Source organism: Anabas testudineus, chromosome 16 (assembly GCF_900324465.2).
Source record: "Anabas testudineus chromosome 16, fAnaTes1.2, whole genome shotgun sequence".
Classification (NCBI taxonomy): Eukaryota; Metazoa; Chordata; class Actinopteri; order Anabantiformes; family Anabantidae; genus Anabas; species Anabas testudineus.
In genome coordinates, this window is record NC_046625.1 from 6365845 (window position 1) to 6386182 (window position 20338).

At 42.4% G+C, this 20338-nt stretch overlaps 2 protein-coding genes across 4 annotated transcripts in view; both read right to left on the reverse strand.

The window, feature by feature from the left end:
- LOC113169988 (protein argonaute-3) overlaps positions 1–1071 on the reverse strand; it is a 29268-nt gene extending 28197 nt beyond the window's left edge. Inside the window, exon 1 of one of the 2 annotated variants that reach the window (XM_026371821.1) lies at positions 262–1071. In XM_026371821.1, the coding sequence (XP_026227606.1) occupies positions 262–280 (19 nt within the window). In that variant the 5' untranslated portion in view covers positions 281–1071. The remainder of the gene's footprint in view (positions 1–261) is intronic. The other variant, XM_026371822.1, reaches the window with a different exon arrangement.
- Positions 1072–1309: 238 nt separating this feature from the next.
- ago1 (argonaute RISC component 1) lies at positions 1310–18966 on the reverse strand. Of its 2 annotated transcripts, XM_026371820.1 has the most exons (19): positions 18483–18966; positions 15044–15230; positions 12779–12899; positions 11509–11690; positions 10755–10891; positions 10278–10412; positions 9965–10052; positions 8950–9097; positions 8677–8796; positions 8437–8559; positions 8198–8331; positions 7779–7963; positions 7415–7574; positions 7165–7255; positions 5071–5265; positions 4822–4956; positions 4622–4723; positions 4297–4496; positions 1310–4060 (listed from the first exon to the last, which is right to left on the reverse strand). In XM_026371820.1, exons 1-19 carry the CDS (start codon positions 18505–18507, stop codon positions 3952–3954), a joined length of 2577 nt encoding a protein of 858 aa, XP_026227605.1. In that variant the 5' UTR covers positions 18508–18966; the 3' UTR covers positions 1310–3951. The 2 variants fall into 2 exon arrangements, with proteins under 2 accessions (XP_026227605.1, XP_026227604.1); XM_026371819.1 differs by having other exon boundaries at positions 8198–8559.
- Between the last annotated feature and the right edge of the window lie 1372 nt (positions 18967–20338).

Sequence of the window (20338 nt, forward strand, 5' to 3'; positions counted from 1 at the left end):
AAGAAATTAAATTGAGTCCAGGATGACTGAGAATGACACAAAGTGAAATCAGGGTGACTCATATTTAGGCAAAATAACAGGGAAGGCTGAAAAACTCCACGTCCATGCACCTTGAGGGTTCACCCTTGACCTGTGAAGCACAGCTGAACCACAGCAGCGTTAGATCCCCTGACTCACACAACCCGAACTGGAAACTTTCACTGACTTATATACTGCAAAAAAAGTAAGAACTTAGCAAAGAGGTATTATAGAAAATGTCACCTGTAGTTCCGATTTCCATTCATGAGGTCCCTGCCCGGTTCACTTCCCGGATCACAGTTGTCAAACGTTAGGGACTCTTCCTCCGTTCAATCCGGTGTCTCCTTCGGCAGTGCACCGCCTCTGCAGCGCGGAGCGGCCGACTAACCAGGCGTCTGCTAGCTCCCCTTCCTCTTTCGAAGGGGCTCCTTTGGGGTACGGTTAGGGGGGTGTTCTGCGCCCCCGTACACCGGCGTCCGCGCACGGTCAACGTTTGCAATCGGATGTCACTGCCACGGCAAAGGCGACGAGCAGCTCAGCGACGCTGTGGCAGTGGAAACCTGCTAGTTAGCCGAGTTAGCTCGCTAGCCAGGCGGATGAAAGTGGCAGGAACGGAGCGGAGGAGCTGTCAGGATATCATCACAGCAGGGTCAATGAGTCCAAACGAATCCATACTTGTAGCCAAGCAGCGACAAAACCACATAAATCCCTAATCTACGGCACGAACACCGTCGGGGTAGCTCCACTAATTAGCTAGCGGGCTAGCGCGGCTGTTGGGCAGTTGGAACTGTGACAGACGACGGCGACTTTTATCGCGTTAAAAACAGCCGCTGTCACGGCCCCGTCCGCTCAGCACCGTGCCCCCGAGTCGTCGCCTGCTGGAGTTTCTAACCCGGGGCGATGATAAAACTGTCAACATCGGAGCGTATCCGCCGATACGTGTCAGGATTTGGAGCCTGGTTGACAGATCCACTCTGCGGAGCCTCGGTAAGCCAGCTAAATATGGTGAAGTTGCTTTTCTGACACCGACAGGAAGAGGTGGGCTCAGTGTCGCCGGACGTCAGAACAATCATCTCCGCCTCCACCTAAAGGTGCACCTACGTTTACAACCCTTGGAATAAATTAGTGCACAAGATGAATGTATTTTTAAAACCCCTGGCATACATCATAATCCACCAATTAGTACCAATTGTTCCCTTCTATTCTCTGATCTAACTAGTTGGTGTGAGTGAGTAAAACTTATAAAAAAAAGTACAATATAAGAGGTGATAAACAAGTAGAAGCAAAGAGATTAATAAAAAACAATTTTATTTTCTTTAAAAAATAACCCTCCCCAACAGAGTTCCCATACTATCACATACAGAGCCAAAATAGTATGCTTCCATGTCCTTTCATTCAAATCTATTGGGAAGTGCTATGACAAGGACTGTTCTTGATCAGTGGCTTCGATATTGCTTAGTCAGATAGTGAGGCTGTGAGGAGAGGAGAGGACTCTCCAGAGTCCACATGATGCAATGCCAGGGTGGCTGCCATTTCTTCTCCCCCCTTTGCAAGGTGCTTTGTGACTTCAGTGAGTGAAGAACTGCATCTGGTTTCAGTGGTGCTGGGAAATGCTCCCAGACTAATTTGTCTTTTTTTTGTTTTTTTTTTTGTTTTTTGACTTTCAAGCACAGAATGAGGGGTCCAACACGGTCCCCAACTGTGAAAGGCCCGGCAACTGGTGAGCCGAAATACATAACAGGTTAATATTATATATTTATATATACAAATCACCTTGGACACAATGAAGGATCAGTAAAATGGTGTACAAAGGCATTTTTTGATTATGCAAGTTCATAAACATGATTTAAAAATCAAACTTATCTGATCTCTAATCTTTTGATCCCTTTCATCTCAAAGGGGCCCTGACCATCAGACAAGATTTGAGGCGCTTAAAGGGCAACTGAGGTGGAATTTTGAGACCGTCTCCACAGTGCCCTCTTGAGGATACTCTCTTGACACTAGTCACAATATTCATATTAATAATGACAAAAGGAAAAAGCAGTCTTTATAACCATTACACAATTGAGGCAAAACGACTGACAGGCAGTGGTGAGCGCAAGGCTCCTACCTCTAGGATAACCAAAATAAGGTGGCTCAGACTATCCAGTCATAAAAAAATAATAAGTACATGCATTTTTTCCATTAATCCAGAAAGTGACTAGATGTGAAGGCAGGGTATATTAAATAGTAGCAATAGTGGCCCACCCTATCCTATGTAGCAATCCCCTATCTGTGCCGCCCATGCACACAGAGCACCAATAGGGATTGGCTAACACGAGCTAGGGGATTGGGGCAGGGGGTGCTGCAGGTTCAAAGTAACAACAGACAGTAAGGAATAGAAAGTGATGGAGACGGTGATGAGCGAAAGTTTGGCTTGAAGGGAGATAAGGGGACAAGTGCATTTGAAGAGGTCGGTCTCTACATGCTTAGAAAGAGACTGAGAGGGCACAGGTGTGTGGTTGTGTGTGCTTCTGCTATCCAGGCTATGAGTTGTAAATGCCTGCAGAGGGAAGAGCTGTTTGTAAAAATGGAACAGATGCAGGATAAGTGTGTATTGGTATGCTAAGAAGTGCGTAGATGGAAGTTGGCGTCATTTGATATACGTTGACTGGCAGAATGATCGGAGCAAGGTCAATTGCTGAATGTGACTTCAGCTTTGCAGCACTTAAGTGATCAGACTATATTTGCCTGTATTCAAATCTACAGGAGTGTTGACCTTGACTATTGCCTTAGTTACCTCTTTGTCATGAAAGCTATGTAAATGTCGGTGAAAAAACTTCAAGGTAGTCTGTGTGTCAAGCCTCAGGACAAACAAGTCACACCATTCTGAAGTGAACTGAATCAACACGTAAATAAAAAAAAAAGTGCCTTGTACTGTATATCCTAAAAGAGCAATGCATACAGAAATAAAAGATTATCTTCCTGTTAAGTGCCACCTTGATCATAGGTTGGCATCACGTTTGGCTGGTTAATAATGCTGGTTTAGGTGCATGGGGTGCAAGTATATTTGATACACTCTATGCAAAATGGTCCCTCTATTGTTATGCTAAGCTTGCCACTAAAGGCTAAATCTCTAAGGGACTGGCCAACCAGCACAGAGAGTGCGGCGGGAATTCTCTCCAGTATCTATGATATGCTACACCTGCTCGTTCTGTCTCTGCTAGTAAAAAGACCAGAGGGCTAGCCTCACATGTACTAACTCTTATGTGCAGGGCTGGTGGCACCTACATGCTAACACTAAGTGCTAATGTACCATACCTCAGAGTCCTCAAGGCTGTTTAAAAAATAACATTATTCCAAAATATTAAAAACATGAATGAAGTCCATGACAACATTGTATGATACATGTAAGTGTGCGTGCTCAGTACCACTCCTCTGGAGGAGTCCCGTACTAAAGGGACTTGGAACACTGGCATCCGGCATTTGGATGGGTAAAGAGGCAGCATCGTGGTGGCAGTTTAAAAAGTTTTCAGGATTTTTTTTTCTTCTTTTCATCGCCTACTTCCTCCCATCCGTATTGCATACTTACATACATACGAGTGTGAAGGTAGCACACAATACAATACATAATAATACCGACGTTTTAAAAATTCAACATAAAAAGAGCTCGCAATAGTCCTGGTAAAGTAAAAACAACAAAATGACAACAATAATAATAATAATAATAATCATAACCTTTTGAGTGCATGAGGCTGTAGAGTTTGCTTGTGTTTTACAGGTGACAGGGCTTTACGCTTCCTGGAATTAGGTGAATGACTGGAAAGTCTAGGGAATATGTAGTGGGCTGTCACTAGGAATAAGGGATGAGGATGAGGTGGTGCTGCTGGGCTGTCTGCCCACTCAGGTAGAAATGAGTTGGAGGGGGTCGATGGTGGTGATGATTGGTGTAGCTCAGGCAAAGTACATGGTCCTCAGGGTGTCATGGTGAATCTGAACAGCTTTGGCCAGTGCCTGGGGGTCCCGACCGTTACTCTGACCAGACACGTGGCTGCCCTCTCCACTGCAGACAGATGACAGGGAGAGATGATGCACTGATGTAATTATCATAATAAAGTCAAACCCTTCATAAGCAGCCAGTGCTGCAGAACAGTTATTCTGATGCTGATATACTATATATTTAATATATTTGTGATAAGCAATATTTCGCAGTTTCTAAAATCAGTATGAGTATGTGCAATTTCTAAACTATTCTAGGAACCAAAACAGGTAGTCAAAGTTTGATATAACCATACTAACCTGTCATGTTCTTTGTCCACCAGATGGTAACGGGCACGGAAGGCCACGAGACGGGCATAGTAAGCTGGAGCAGGGATGGAGACAGAGCGGGTACAACGCACATAAGTGTGGCACAACTGGTAGGTTAGAATCTGCAACTCATCAGCCGTGAAGCGATTGTCGTCCCAGAGGACGTAGTAGTGAGATGGCCGGCTGGTACCCTGGAGACAAAGAAGAGAAAATGAAAATGAGATGAAACATATGCACAGAAATGGCTCTGTTAAAGAACCAGAAGCACTTAGTCTCATTCTAAACTATGAGTAACCAAGAGCACTGTGATTACTACCTGTATGCCTGCATGACTGCACAGGTAGAAGTCAAACTCAAAGGGATGAGTGATGCTGGTGTCCACTGTAGTCCCTGCAGGAATATTCCCACTCTTCCCAATCTACACAAAACAATAATAATTAAAACTTGTGAAGGCTGGTGTACATAATGACTTGAATATACATTTAAAAAAGATCTGTCTGAATGTAGAGCACTCACCCTTTCAGACTTGTCAGCACAGAAGAGACGTGTGTGGTGGCGTTTCTGTACCACGATGTAAGTGATGCCTGGCTGGTAGTCTTTCTCCAGTTTGATGCATGCATCTCTGATGGCCAGGAGCTCGTAGTGGAGAATCTAAATACAAAGCAATGTATTTGCAGATAAACTGATTTTTATACAAAAATTCAAAGGAACTAACAATAAAGAACAAATTAACCACATGAAAAAACGCCACACATGATGCCATACCTGCGGCAACTGTCCCTCAGGAACTCCATCTCGGTAGAAAATGATCCTGGTGGGCTTGAATCGGGTCGACTTGTAGAACTGAATTAGCAGTTCACGCACCATATAAGACAAATCTTCAATGATCTCCTGTCTGGGTCTCTGGACTCGTACTGTGGCACAGTATCTGCTAGGATGGGCATCCATACTGCCTACCACCTGGAATACAGAGGGAGATATGGGTCACATATGTCCGTCAGTTTGTTTCCTACCGCTAACATGTAGACAAACACAGCAAGTCATGTTCGGTGGACTACATCTCAGTCTAGTCCGTGTTAAAGTGTAATTAAAAATCAGAGCCTCAATTTAAAAACACAAAGTATTTGTGTAATGATAACTTCATTCACAGTTATGAGTAGATTGTCCACTTGTGTGTACGTGTACATTAGCATCCCCTAAAGGCTACAATTATAAAGTGTTGGAGGATCAGCGTCAACCATTTATTTTTCCTCCCTCAAATCCTCACACAGCACTACAATCGTCATTTTTCACCAGTTTTTTCCTCAGTTACGAGGACTGAGAGAGACCCACTCTCCTCTCCCATCTTATCTCAGTGTGACTCAAGCTTTGTCATAGTTGCTATGCAACAACACAGCCAACCACTGTCGAGCTGAGGTCAAGGGCGGATGAGAATTGACGTCATTTCCTTTTTGAACATGAGTCAGTGATGAGCCATTTGTTTTTTGTTTTTTTTTATCTCCAACCAACTCCTCTCTTAATACTTTTTCCCCAAACAAAATGTCAAATTGACTGCAGACGTGTCTCGTTAAATGGACATTTATGTCTCATTTGATGGAAGAAAAACTAGCGGATGTTCAGATCAGCTCACACTTCTACACATTCCTTGGTCCAGTGTTATGAATGGTTTGAGTGTGTACAGGCAATCATGGTTTAAATAAAAATGTCTAAAAAAAGGTGAAGATTTTATTTTATTCTACTCAGAGAGTAACAAAACATACTAGCATTTCTTAATTATAACAGTCGAATTAGTAATATTAACTAACAAACTAAATATGATAACACATGATAATGATGATAACAACTTGCTCTTCAGTGTTAAATAAAATAAATGTTTTGCCATTACAGACTAAAAATGTCCTGGCTCACACATCCCCTTCAAGGCTGTGGGATTCTTTTCTAACCACTATCAGTGTCACCAAGCAACCACCATCATGTGAGTTTGCTTATCTATGACATCTTGAAGTCATTCATGCATCATTTACATGCGTTTTCTTATTTACCTATAAAAAGGAGATCCTCTGTCAGCGTAACATCTGGGCTGCTATCAGAGAAACCACACTTCACTGTGGCAATTATTTTAAATTATTTTGAACTTACTTTAGTTTGTAATTTTCACTTTACTTTAAGTACATACATATTACACTAAAACTTCATGTGTTCCTTTTTGCCTGTTGGCAACCATCCACAGAGGCAACTTTAAAGGCAACTATTCACCAGATTTAGTTTTGATCGTGCTGACACAGCTGCTGTATCCAGCATAAACAGAAGCAGTGGTCAGACATGCTGATTTCTTGGAGCTTTTGGCACATCTATACCAAAAGCACCCATGTGCCTTGAGGGTGCTGTGCCTCTTTTAATAGCCACGCACCATGTGTTCCTAAAGACGCTGACTGTTTTCAAGTGTTCTCTCTTGAACTAAAAGAGATTTTTCCTATTGTCCTAAAAACAAATTTCTTGCCTAATGGTGAGTGTCTTGTTGGCAAGTTTTTACTAAAACATAACATATTTTCTGGCTCCGGTAACTGACAAAGAAAGCCAACTTAAAACCATTTTTTAACATATGGGTAAACCTGCTGTCCTTCTGGGCTCTAATTAAGATACAGAAAATAAAATGCACAGCTTCCCTTATCATACGGTCTGCATTTTCTTTTCATTTTGTAATAATAAAAAATGCCTTTCACTGGCTTCAAGAGCCAAAACCATGCCCCTCCACACATGGGCTTAACCTGTACACCCAGATTTGTGCGTGCAGCAGCTCATTTCCTTCCTTTTCCTGAGCTAGTGTTGTTTAATGAAGGCGTTCTTTCAGAGACTTACAGCAGTAATGGAGGGCTTCTTGCCATCTCCAGCGGGGGGGTGCGTGACGTCTGCGCCCAAGAAGATAACGGGCTGCTGAAACACGGCTGACCTGGGAGAGTGAACGGAGGAGGAGATGCAAATTACAATTGCTCATCAAGGCGGTGCAGGGTTGCTTTATGAGTTATATTATCAAAAACTATAATATTATATTAAAGAAGAAGCCATAAATGTGACCAACTAACTCAAAAGCAGCCAAAGAGAAACTCACCGTTGGTGAGGCACCAGGATGTTGTTGATGCCTCCAAGCTTCACATTAATCTTGAGGCAGAGGTTGGAGAGGGTCTGAGGTGACGTCTTTACCACATTCTTCACCTGAACACACTGCGTGGCCATGCCAAGGAGAGTGTCTCCCACACGCTTTACCTCAGCTGAAGGGGACAATTAGAAAGTGATAAATGAAGCACCATGATGCCAAAGGAAATGATCCTGTACGGTTTAGCTTTTCAGTAATCTGATGTCATACTTCCTGTTGTTTTGTGGTTTGATCACTATTTGAGAAACTTACTTCTTAGTATTTCATCATTAGTCTGAGCATAAAGAACATATGTGTGTATCTTCTATGTAAAACATACCATAGACAGGGGTTTTTCCTGGTAGGATGACGATGATGAGCTGCAGTCCAGAGTATGTGTTCTTCAGGTGTCTGAACATGGGCTCCACGCTGTCCGCTCCCTGGGCGTATTTACAGAAGCATGGCTGGCCCTGAATTGGCATCCCAGCATCCTTAGAGATCTTACGCAGCTGGTCTGTGAAGTTCCTGAAAGGTAGTAGAAGTGTCAGCTAAGCACGCTAATGGTGCTGGGATTATTAATTACTTCATTGTTAACTGTGTGTCTCGCAGTGTAGAGAATAATATTTAAGAGTATAAAGTAAATGGTGGCTGTAAAGTGGTAGTAGAAATGCATATTAAGGACTATTTTCAACAAACATTAGTGCTGTGTTCAAACAGCTCGACTCAAACTGCCTACTACTTCTACTCTCTAGCACTTACTTGAGCACTTCTTCTCTGCACTGCTTCTGGGGTGCAAAGCAGGCAATCGCCCACACTTTGATCTCAATGCCATTATAAAACTGCTTCCCCCTCATGTCCCACACTCCCTGGTTGGGGGTAGCTATGGCACGGTTCTGTGGACGAGAGGATTGGGTCAGACATGCAGCAAAGTTATATACGCTACTGTCCTCATAATTCATAGATAAATGTCTTAAAGGAATAAGTGAACCACGCATTACCCGTCCTCCATACTGCAGGATAGGGGCTGGGAGCACCCTGCCCGTCACCTCAGCCATGTCATCTTTCACCTTGATCCCAAACTCTTGGATGTATGGGTCAAGGTTGAAGTTAGCATTCTTCATCTGTGGAGAGTGAAGTGTCATATCTCACTGCCTCTGTGATTTACACTCATTCATCATTTCTATACAATGTCAGATCAACTGTGGGGCCTCCACCCACCAACTGTCTCTGGAACTCACCAGCCTGCTGATCTCCTCTTGTCTGTCAGGTGCAGATCGAGCTGTGGCTTTGATCATAGTGGAGGTCTGATTATCTGTCAGTTTTTTGATGCATCGTTGACCTGCTACAATGTTACACACCTGGAACATGTAAATCCAGACTCATTAGGGTGTAAATCGTATATTTACATGCACTAATTCTGGATGCAACAGTAACATTATTAACTGTGTACATGGTGTTGCACAAATAATCAATATCATATCACAGGAAAATCGTCTTTGACCCTTCCTCACCTCCAGGGGCAGGTAGGTATGTTTCTGCTCCTGTCCCACTTGTAGACAGGGTAAGTGGGGGTATTTTAGCTGCAGGTTGTACTTCTGCTTGAAGTACTGCGCCACTGTACATTCTACTGTCTGCCCACTTTCTAGCTGGAGAGGAAACCTGGTAAGAGATAAGAAGCATGAATGATTTAAAGGTTTTTGAGTGATACTCTTTGAGTGACTTCACAACAACTAAGTTATTAAAATCTCAAAATAAACGGCAATTTTCACATCTCATCCAACTCCAAAATTATGTATTTCTCTCAGAAAAGAGTGAAAATCTGCCTTCCATTCATCGAGTTGAAAAACGAACTATGTTGCACCATATCTGGATATGTGAATAGACTAGTCTTCTAACAAATTAGCCAAATAAGTTTAATGTGGTGATAACATGCATGCACCTCTATCACCAACTGATTATTTGATAGCTGCCTTTATATCTTTTCAGTTAATTTGGAGATATCTTTATATATGCATTAAGATAATCAATAGATGTATTTGATCTAATGTACATAGCAGTAACATGGGATTTGATGTTTTATATACTTGCAAAGCATTCTGCTAAATGAATGTACGTGGCAAGAAAAAGTTATGTGTGAAAGCATCTTTTGGTGAGGTATGAACATCATGAGCAACTTTTTCTTGTGCAGAGCAAACTCCAAAAGTTAGAGTGTTTTTTGTCAGTTGAAGGAGCTCTAGACCAGCTTCAGGTAATCTAGTACCTGACTCCACTTAGCTTTTTTTGAGCTCATTATTCCAAGGGTTTACATACGTTTCCCACTAGCACCATGAGGTTTTTATGGTTGTTCTCAATAAAGACACAGAAGATCTGAATTATTTTGTGGTATTATTATTACTCTTGACTTAGATGAAGATCAGATAACAAAGTAATGCAGAAAACCACGAAATTCCAAAAGGTTCACGTACTTAAAAATTCTTGCCACATATACACATACACAAACATAATGAATGCTGTCCATGTACTTACGTCTGGTGGCTGGCAGGACGTCGGGTTACATTGCATACACGATATTTCCTCTTCATCTGACCACAGTGAGTCACCTCCACCTTCAAACCTGGCAACAATAAAGAGGGTACACAAGAGTTGGAACATGTAGACACAGAGACAACTTAATCAGAAGCAAACTAAATAATACACTTTCTTTTGAAATAATACTAAGGGAAAGTGCAGTTCCCTGTGCAGTCAACCAGGTGTAAAAATGAGCTTCGACAGGTGCACAGAGGTGCGTTCTTGATTGGGGTTCATCATAATGTTTGAAATGTACTTTACAGTTGTCCACCTTTTATCTCCTTGGTGAAGCGGACTCTTTGTGAGTCAGTGAGAGTCTTGGGCTGCTCGTCAATGTTACGAATGTCCAACACCTCACACATAAACTCGATGACAGGCTGGGCTTTGTAAAAGGCCGTGGCAGACACTAGAGGGAGACAGAGAGCAGCAATAACTTCAGTCAAGTCAGAGAAAAACAATGTGAAACATTAATGCAGTTTAAATGGATGTCCAGACCTTTAATCAATACATAGATCAATATTTAAGGAAGATTAATGTAGCAAACAGAAAGGACCACAGCAGTCTATATTTATGGTATTATATTTTTGAATCATTATTCCTTGTTCATGTCATCTTGGTCGCAGAGTACACTTTTCTTTTTCACTTTTTCATCCAACTGTTTCCAACTAGTCATGCACTGTCAGGAAAAACACAATGAGATCACTGACTGACTACACACAAGCTGCTGAGCTTGTCTTCAGTGACTCACCATCAATGTTAAGCATCATCTTCCACATGGCGGGGCGCACAGACTGGTGGAAACCAAACCAGACTTCCCTCCCCCCACCCAGTGGGTGGTAGTATCCTTCAGGTGGGGAGAAAAATGAACGGCCCACTGGAGTGTACCTAATTGTAGAGAACAGGGAAGTGTAAATGAAAATAATGAATTGACAGAATTTAGAGTATGACCTCAGTGTGACTTCATGTCCAGTAAAGTTGATGTCTCATGTAGGAGGTTAACGAATAAGTCAGGTTTGGGAAAGATAAAATAAAAAACGAGTAAAGCAACAAAACTGGGTTATGAAGAACTATATATTATACTAAATTTACCAGAAAAGTTATTTTTTGAATATTTGAACAACTTCTGTGGCTTGAAGACTTTTTTTTTTAGGTCAAGTCCTCCAGCTAGTTATAGTTATCAAACTGCTCAGCATTGTTCAGTGCACACTTTCACACAGGTCTCAGCTAACAAACATCTTTTGCTTACTGACTTGGACCCCTGGAGTTATGATGGTCTAATGTTAGTAACCCAGTTAACCTTGAAAAGCTCCACAGTGACTATGTCAACAAAAAAGCAACATGGCAAAACATGTCTTTCAAGACATATGGGGCGGGTGAATCCTTTTAAACATACTGCACGAGTATAAGTAAGTAAAAATGGAAAGAGTAGAGGTGTTGTATGTGTATATATGGATGTGTTTGCTGTGCTGACGTTACTAGGAGAAAAGGTTTTTACGGTATACCTCATAGAGGCCAGGTGGCGCATGGCCACGTCCAGAGCTTGAACTGAGTCGAGAGGGACCTGCAGCCGGCCGCTGACCAGAGTCTCCTGCAGCAGGCGCCATGACACCTTGGCCAGCCAACGGATAGACACCTTGAAGATTCGGTCTTTACCCTCACCTGGAATGGTTACCTCGAAATCCACCTGGAGAAAGAAGCAAAGGATCAGGTTGTGCCCCTTAGTGTAAACCCCTATTTGGTGTATTATTCAGAATTCAATAAGGTTTTTCACATTACAGAAGGTGGTTTACTAACTAACTTCATGGGCAAGAAACCTGTTGCTGATGCCACAACAACCTGTAACCCTGCATGGTTTTGCTTTCCATTCCCTTCTGGGCTCTAAACTGTAGCCATGTGTCATTGTACATAACTTAAATAAAAAATAGATAGACATATACCTGTTTAGCTTGTCTCCCTCAGAAAATAACAACATCTGCTTTTTCACCTGTCATTTTGCAGTTTAAATTTTATGTGACTTATTTCTTGACTTGCATGAATCATTTTCAGCTTCTCTGAACAAAGCCAGGCTACCTTTGTCTACCAGGCTGAGGTAACTGGCTGCTGCCTGTGGCCTTTTCCCCAACTACACAGACATAAGAGCGGTATTGATCTTCTTATCTAACTCATGGCAAGGAGGCACGCCATTGTATTTCCCAAAATGTCAGAGTGTTTCTTTAAGATTAGAAATAACAGAAACACAACTTGTTGTTCTCCAACACATTTTTAAAACTAAAAAGTCTCCAGCTAGACAGTAACCATGTTCCAAAAACAGTAGGTGTTTTTTTGTCATTCTGCAGTAGACATATGTGCCCTGCAGGAGACTTAAAGCACTAAATAGTGAATGTGAGTTTAAAATAACCCTTTCTTCTTGGAGAAATGTAGTGTAGTGTAGTGTTAATGAATAAGATTCATTAATGCTTCTGCACTGAATCTACAAAGAGCCTATAGCACAGTTGTGCACATTTGTACTTGTGAACTGGTGTGTTTGTACTGCTCTGATATTAAACGCCAAAAATTCAAGTTGGCAGTGGGATTTTCAAGGCACTGTGTTGAGTATTTAGGGTGTACTACAAAGAATAGCCTTTGAAACTGAGTGGATCATGTTGGTTTTGGTGCAAAAAGATGTTAAACATTTACTTTTACTGAAATTATTAAAAGAGATTTGAAGTATAAATTAAGCACAAATCAGCGATTGGTGTAACAATGAAACACCAAAGCACAGTAAACGTGTACCTTCTCACTCCCGATCGGAAGTGCTAGCACCGTGTAGATGTTCTTCTTGCCATCATACACTGGCTTCCTGTCGCCAAAGAGCTGGGGTTTGAAGTGTTGCACCATGTACTCCACCACCTCCCTGTAAGAAGTGAGACGCAGAAACATAATATGTACATTAAACCATTACCCATCAGCTGATAAGGATGCTCTATTGTGATCTGTGGGGGGGGGGCTGAAGATGAATATCATTCAAGCTGGATACAGCTGGTGGGTGCAATATCTCATGGTCATGGGGGAGAGGCCGGAACAAAACAAGAGAGGGTGTGGCCAGGGGGCCACCTTTCAGTGCACTGTGCCTTGGCCTTCATATAAGTGTGGGGGATGAAGAGTCGTTCTAAAGAGAAGAGGTCAAAGGGCTTGACCTTTGCATGCCTTTTTGGGTCTTTGTCTCAAATCTTAAAGTCAAAAGAAACTGAAGCTCACAGATCCCTCTCTGAATGTTAAAGAAAAAGCTTCTTCCTTTGATTTTCAAGTTCTCCGACTTCTACAATTCATTAAAAATGGGAGAACAGAATTTTTCATTTTTGTTTTTGTTCATAACCTTGTTAATTTGGTGGTGGGGGGGTTAAATTATAAGGGGCCTCCTCCTAGATGGTGAACAGCCTCTGCTGAGATCTTCAAGGATCTGAACAAAAGATTGTTTGTTTAATCAAAAACAGAATATTATATAAGGATGCTTAAAGTAGGCTGGATAGAGACTCTTTAACTACACAGTAATAAATCATGTCAAGTTTTTCCCTTCAAGTTTAGAGATGAGTAATTAATTCTCCTTAAAGAAACATGCAAAACAGATTCAACATTTAATTTATCAAAGCTGCACAAATCAACACAACTGTCAATGCCTGTCGCTTGGCCACACAGTGTGTATATAAGTAGAGGCCACTCTGCCAAATGTACTTTTGCTATAATAGTAAATGTTTATTAAGGTTTTCCTTGTTGAAACGAGAAATTCTATTCTAATATTCAAAGTTAGACTGTGTATATTACATTTCTGCCACTAACTCGCCCTTGATACCCGATGCTCTACACAGACAACTGTGAAACATGATCGTATTTTGTTGACACCACCTTGTAGTCACCAGTATCATACTATTTCCGATTGAAACTAAAGCTGTGAACATTACATTCCACAGGGGAAATTCAGTGATAAATAATAAACCCTGACTGATAAATTACATTTATCCCTTCTTGAAAGGATGAATTCTCCTATAACAACTGTGATGAAACATACACTGTGGCGTGTTGCCATTTTCGCTGAAGGCTGATAAGGCAGTCATCGGTCTCGTCACTCCAGCATGTTTGTTTGCACATGTTGTGTGTTTATGCACAATTTGTACAATTTTTCCTCATTTTACATTATGTAAACTGTAAGATGTCTATTTTGCTCCTGACTGGGAATCCACTTCCTGTGTGTCCCATTTAACAATATCCTTAGTACCCTTTTCAAATCACTGATTCCTTCTGGGTTTAAACCTGTTTGATTGAACCTGCATCACTCAGGAAAAGATTCAGCTACCCAACACCAGGGCTTCAAGCACATGCTGCAGCACAGACACCAGCCAAGATGAAAGGGTCAGTAAGTTAGATTCAATTCTGACTCCACCATCTGTCCAGTTTGGTCACTTGGTCACAGCTAGAGCGGTAGGAGAAGGCTTCCTACTGCTCAATATAATCAGAAACCTACATACATGTCCTCTACTGTTTCACTTTGCCCGATTCTGCACAGATGCACGGACTTTGTCACTTAATTTTTTTGTTCTTAATGTCTGTTGTGGAATCACTTTTAGTATATTTGAAGTTATCTTCTATCTATCTCTGTTTTGAGCAATCTATCAACCCAATATCTGTTTTCATGTCTAAGTAAGATCTAGATGCTCTACAGTTTACACTTTGCTTTGATTACAACTTTTTTTTTCCCCACAAAACACGTTAATCAACCTGTAAAAATATAACTTGGTACAACAAATTACATTTAAATCTTAATTGCACTGTTAAGTAGCCATTATTGCTGCCTCCTGCACTGACAACACAGTGTTTACAAGTGGCTGTTGAGCTTTCATTATCCAATTTGAGCTGTTTCACATGGCAGACGTATAAGATGCTTGCTGCCTTCTAAAAATGCCTCCAAAAGCGATTGACCCCTTATGACACATTAGAACTAACTAGTACTGATTTTCCAGATTGATCTGGGACATCACAGACAAGGAATACAAAAAGCTTTACCTGTTGACTCGTCGTGGGCACTTGTCAGGCTTAATGTCCACCTCATAGTGGTAGACATCCATCTTTGGGATCTCCACCTCAAAGTAGTTGGCCAGCAGCTTGATGGGCTTGCCCACGGTGCCCATGCCTGGCCGGCGGGGGGCATGGAACACCTGCTGCAGGGGTGGGGGGAATACCCCCATGGGCACTGGACACACACACAGGATAAAGAGTCATTAACAAGGTCAGGTAACAGAGGAGAGATGGATCAAGGCAAAGAAGGTAGGAATGGAAACGTGGATATGTACAAAGAAACAGCGAGGACGGAAAAAGAAAAGGTCAAAGCAGAGGAGGGGCAAAGAAAAAACAGAGACCCAAGAGATAAATAATGAGTTAAGTGAGGAGGTGGCAGCCAAGGACAGGCCAGAGAGGGCACAAAGTGTGGGCATAAGTTGGGAAGGAAGCGTAGGCAGGGGCAAACAGGACATGATAGTTGTATTTGAGAGTGTCGGCCACAGGAAGGCAGAGGAGAAGCAAAACAATGAAAAGGACAAAGTCGAGCAGCAAGTTGTAAATTGCAGATCCAAGCAAAGGGAAAGAGATATGTTGTAGAGATATGATAAGGGTTGGTAGAGGAGGATATTGACAATGAGATGAGGTGCACAACCAGGCCAGGACAACCAGATTAAGTGAAATGAGGATGGACAGGCGAGACAGGGGGAGGACGACAGAAAGAGTGATTATACCAGAGAGAAGAAAAGGAGCACATTAGAATAAAGCTTCAATACATAGCACCGACACAAATTCATTCGCAGCTCTCTACAAAAGGCTCGAAGACTTTCTAAGACAAGCAAATGTTCAGTCTGGTTATTTCTGACAAGTTAGTTTAGATTTTCAGCGTGTGACTTTGACAGTGTTTTGTTTTGTAACTCAACTGCCACCAATTTAAGATATTTGATGAATATCTATGAAGCAAAAAAGCAAATATGTAGTAGTCCTAGTATTAACAAGTTAAAGACAGAATATTAGGGGGTTAACTGTTGAACTGACTGATAAAATCATTATAAAAGTGTCATTGGGGGGGGTTATTTTTTTAAATCTTAGCATTGGGTCCAACAAGGCAGTAGTCCACAACTTCAATCTCACTGATGTTCAAGTCTGAGCCAGTCAGGAGTCTAAAACAGAGGGGGTCCTAAACTGGGTGCTAGATGTGAGGTTTGCTGTGACTCCTGCCTGAAAGGGGCCCAGTGCCTTAACCTCTGGGTCCCCAGAGAACAGCCCTCCTCCACCACAACAAAGACCCCAGCTGCCCTGCTCCTCCGTCTCACACTCACACACACAAACACAAACACAGGGATGTACAACAGAGGGAGCGCCCTTGCTACAGCGAACACACACTCACAGGGGGCCCCCCTCTACATTCCCAGCCTCACCATGGAGACACCACGGCAACACGGCATTGTCATGGATATCAGGGGACCTGTGTGTGTGTGTGTGTAGGGCTGTTGGAGACGATGGGAGGAGGCAGGGTGCCACTATGGTCATACTGAAGAGACTCTGGTCTTTTTGGTCCTGCACTGGGCATGTTCCCACATTAGGCTAAAGTGTCTGGGTGTCCCAAACTGGAAAAGCCCCACTTTAAATAGCTGCTATGGAAATCCCTGGGTTAAACGTATCAGCCAATCACAAATGCCAAACAAACCAGAAGAGCAACATTATCCATAAAAAACATAAAAAGATGAGCTGCCTAACGTGTGAGTCTCTACGTGTACCGTCATGTTCGCCCAAAATCACATCTGACAAACACAATAAATACAGATACTAAGTTTGTTTTCACCACACATGCACTAGGTGATAGACAACATGTATGTGTGTGAATGTGTGAGTGCACGCACACACACACACACACACAAAATGACGCACACGTCGCCCTCGTGCCAGTGAAGGCAGATGGTGAGAAGTGCAGCCAGCGCTCTCACATATCCCGAGACAATAGTAGTCTTTCCCTGCCGGTAAGACTTAAAACAGAACATCACAACTCGAAGACACTATTTACTGTCCTTACAATGACATAACAAGCAGTAAGGCCAAGACACATGGGAAGGACCGTGTTATAGTGCACTTAATTTTGACTCATTAAAGGCCAACTGGATAATTTTCCTATTTCAGACCTTACAGTTCAGTAAGTAACTTTTAACTGAAAGCACACACAATCTATCAAAACTATGATAAAATCTTTCAAATGTCAGATTAAGGCTCGCTAGTGGATGTTTACTAAGAGAAGACAACAGGCCGAGTGCATGGATGAAAAAAGAACAGCCAATTCTGCATCAGTTGTTTTAAAGCCAACCGAGTTGGCTCTTTGAATAATTGGCTGTTGACCATGAGATAAACACGGCAATCGGCTCAAATCTTGGAAAAAAATAACGTGCTGAATCACGACACTTCAAAAACAAAAGCAGACTTTTCAGGATGAGGGGGCCCCCGGGGGGCTCTTCGCCGTTTCACACAAATAAAACAGGTCTACTGGATTGAATTCAAGGTTCAGAAGCAAGCATGACAATATAAATTCAATCTGTAAGTACAGACAGGCTGGAGATATTCAGAGTTCAGAACACCTCAACTAGAGATAAACCTCAACTTATAAAAGCACAGAGTCTGTGTGACGCTCCACAATAAGCGGACTTCAGACCTGGGCATGCAAACACTTCCTAGTTTGTTGCTGTTTCCACGTATGAAAACTGCCAAATAAAGATCATCACTGGCACTGATAGGGCTGCAAATCTGAACGCAAACAACAAATGCAAAGCACATGACTCCTCAGTCCACCAGCAGATGTGCAGGTATCACCAGTCACACAATTATTTCTGGTTACACCTTAAATAATTCATCTGTCTCTGCAGATGTTGGGCCTGTCCTGGTGTCCCCTGGTGTGCGCATGTGAGGTACAGGTGTTCAACACCACCAAGAGCAGCGTGAGGAACCACCACCCTGGGAAAGTGAGAGGGGAGGCTGCTGTTCCTCCGCCGTGCGGGGTGTAGCCAGCTGCTGTTGTGCTGCTGCTGCTGCTGCTCCGACTTGAAGGCGGGCTTCACCTCGTCCCTCCTCACCGAGATTCCCACGACCTCCCTGCCCCCGCGCATGGCTGGGGATATTGTCATTGCTCCAAAAGGCTTGTCTGTGGCTGTAAATCTGAATTAATAATAATAACGTTTTCACAAAGTGCTGTGCACGCAGGCTGCAAGAGCACCCCCCCCCCTCCCTCCCTCCCTCAGCTCCGCTCCCGATCCCTCACTTTCGACGGGGTTGTCACCAAACCTCCGTGCACATCCCCCTGATGCTAAGGCCAGGCTATGGTGCCTCGTTTTTTGTTTTTTTGTTTTTTTAGCTGCAGCCTACATCTGCAGCCATAACTCCGGGTTGATCGCATGTTAAACCACCAAAGTAAAAATAAACCTACCAGCGCCAGACGGTCCCGGCTCCATCCCATTCACTTAGCCGCGCGGGTACAAGCAAGCTAGTCCGGGGTGCTGTGGCCAAACCGCCGGCCCCTTCAGGCTGGAAGCGTCTCAGACTTCCAGCCCCCTCCTCTCGGCGTGTAGTCTTCTCCCTTGTCGGTACACCCCCGGCCCCTGCCCCTACCAGAACCCCCCAGACCCGCAGAGGAGTTGAGGCTAACGGCGGTAGCTGCCAGCTGCTCGCCTGCCCGTTGACCCTGGAGCTAGTTTGTGCAGAGCTCCGCGGCGCTACCGTCTTATTTCTGAGCAGGCTTCCTTCCCCGGGCGGTGTGGTCCCTCCCGGCGCCGTGATCCAGCCGATCGTCCGCGGCGTTGTGGTTTCTCGTCGGTCTGTTGTGCTCCTGCTCACCGTTCAAGCAGGATTCTCCAGCGGAACAAAAAAGGCCAACCCCTCACCCCCGAAACCCGAAACTTCTTCTCTGCCATTAAAAAGTGCAAATGGACTGTTGACGAACTTACTGTCACACCCCAGAGGCCGAACGAGGAACTGCACTGCAGATATGCACATACCAGAATACTACAGTTAAGAAGTACACAAGTACTGTTGTTCAGTACATTTGTAAGGGCGCTTGTACTGGGGTATTTTTAATCCCCCACACTTTTAACATTTTTTAAGAACAAAAAGTTATGAAATACTGAAATATTGTCATGAATTATTAACCACAGAGAAGAATACAGGGGTTTAATTCAGCAGCTGTATCCCATTTTAGCCATTACTAGACTTTTTTTCTTTGCTATAATTTTCACTTTCGAAAGTTGCAGTTTATGTTGCACATGTGAAATGAGTTGGCCATGCCTATTTTCTTCTCTTAGAAAGTTTAGTTTCACTGGAGTGCGAAGCGTAGCCCACTGGTAGAATTTAAAGTGGTATTTCTACTTCTAGCAAAGTACTTTTTCAAGCAGGTACTTGGACTTTTACTTCTGTATTTAATTTTTTGTACTTCTGCCACCTCTGGACCTAAGAGTACTAAAAACACTACTACACTACTTCTACTGAAGTAGCAGCAATACCACAATTTATAAAGTATCTGTTACAAGTAAAAGTAATTCAAATGGTAGTTGTAATAGTAAAATAGATTATAGATAGAGCTTAATTAATCTATTATCTCTATTGTCTTATTACTTACTATTAGACCTGCATAGAGTTTAGCCCTTTAGGTAGTAGGGCTGACAAGAATTATCTTTCTCAATGACAAAACATTTATGTGCAAATATCTGTGAATCTGTGTGTATAGATTGATGTAGTTTTATTATAACATTTGACCTGTTTTTGCTTGCATTCCTTAGGCCTTAAAAAAATTCATGCATACTTTTCTTAATGCATCTCAAATGGCCTTCAACTCAAGATGATTTTTATTAACTTCACATAAAGCACTGTGAAATTCAATGTGCATTAGAAGGTGATCTTTTAATTGCCAGAATAGAAAAGGAGAAACAAAGAAGAAAAACCTGCTCTAGTGTTCGTATGTGCTTGACAATTTTTTAAATTGACATATTGTGAATATCTATGGCCGCAGCTAAAGGTGGAGCTATTATGTTTTGGAAGATTAATCTAAATCTGAAAAGCATTTATTAACTCAGCAAAGTAATTGTAGCGCAGTCGCACCTTTGAAATGTGGTTGAGTAAAAGTATTATAGTATCACAAAATGGAAATATTTAAGTACAAATACCTTAAAACTGTAATTAAGCGTGATACTTGAATAAACGTAAATAGTTACTTTCCATCACATCACAATTGTATAATTTAATAAACAATGAAATTAATAATAAATTTCAACAAACAAAATATATGACCAT

Bases quoted from the DNA above. Each gene is read 5' to 3' on its own strand.
- ago1 (XM_026371819.1), bottom strand. From the start codon at position 18,507: ATGGAGCCGGGACCGTCTGGCGCTG. The intron at 10,413-10,754 runs GTGAGTCACTGA...GTCTCCCTCTAG, and splicing joins GATGATGCTTAACATTGATG to TGTCTGCCACGGCCTTTTAC. The intron at 7,575-7,778 runs GTATGTTTTACA...TGTCCCCTTCAG, and splicing joins AGGAAAAACCCCTGTCTATG to CTGAGGTAAAGCGTGTGGGA.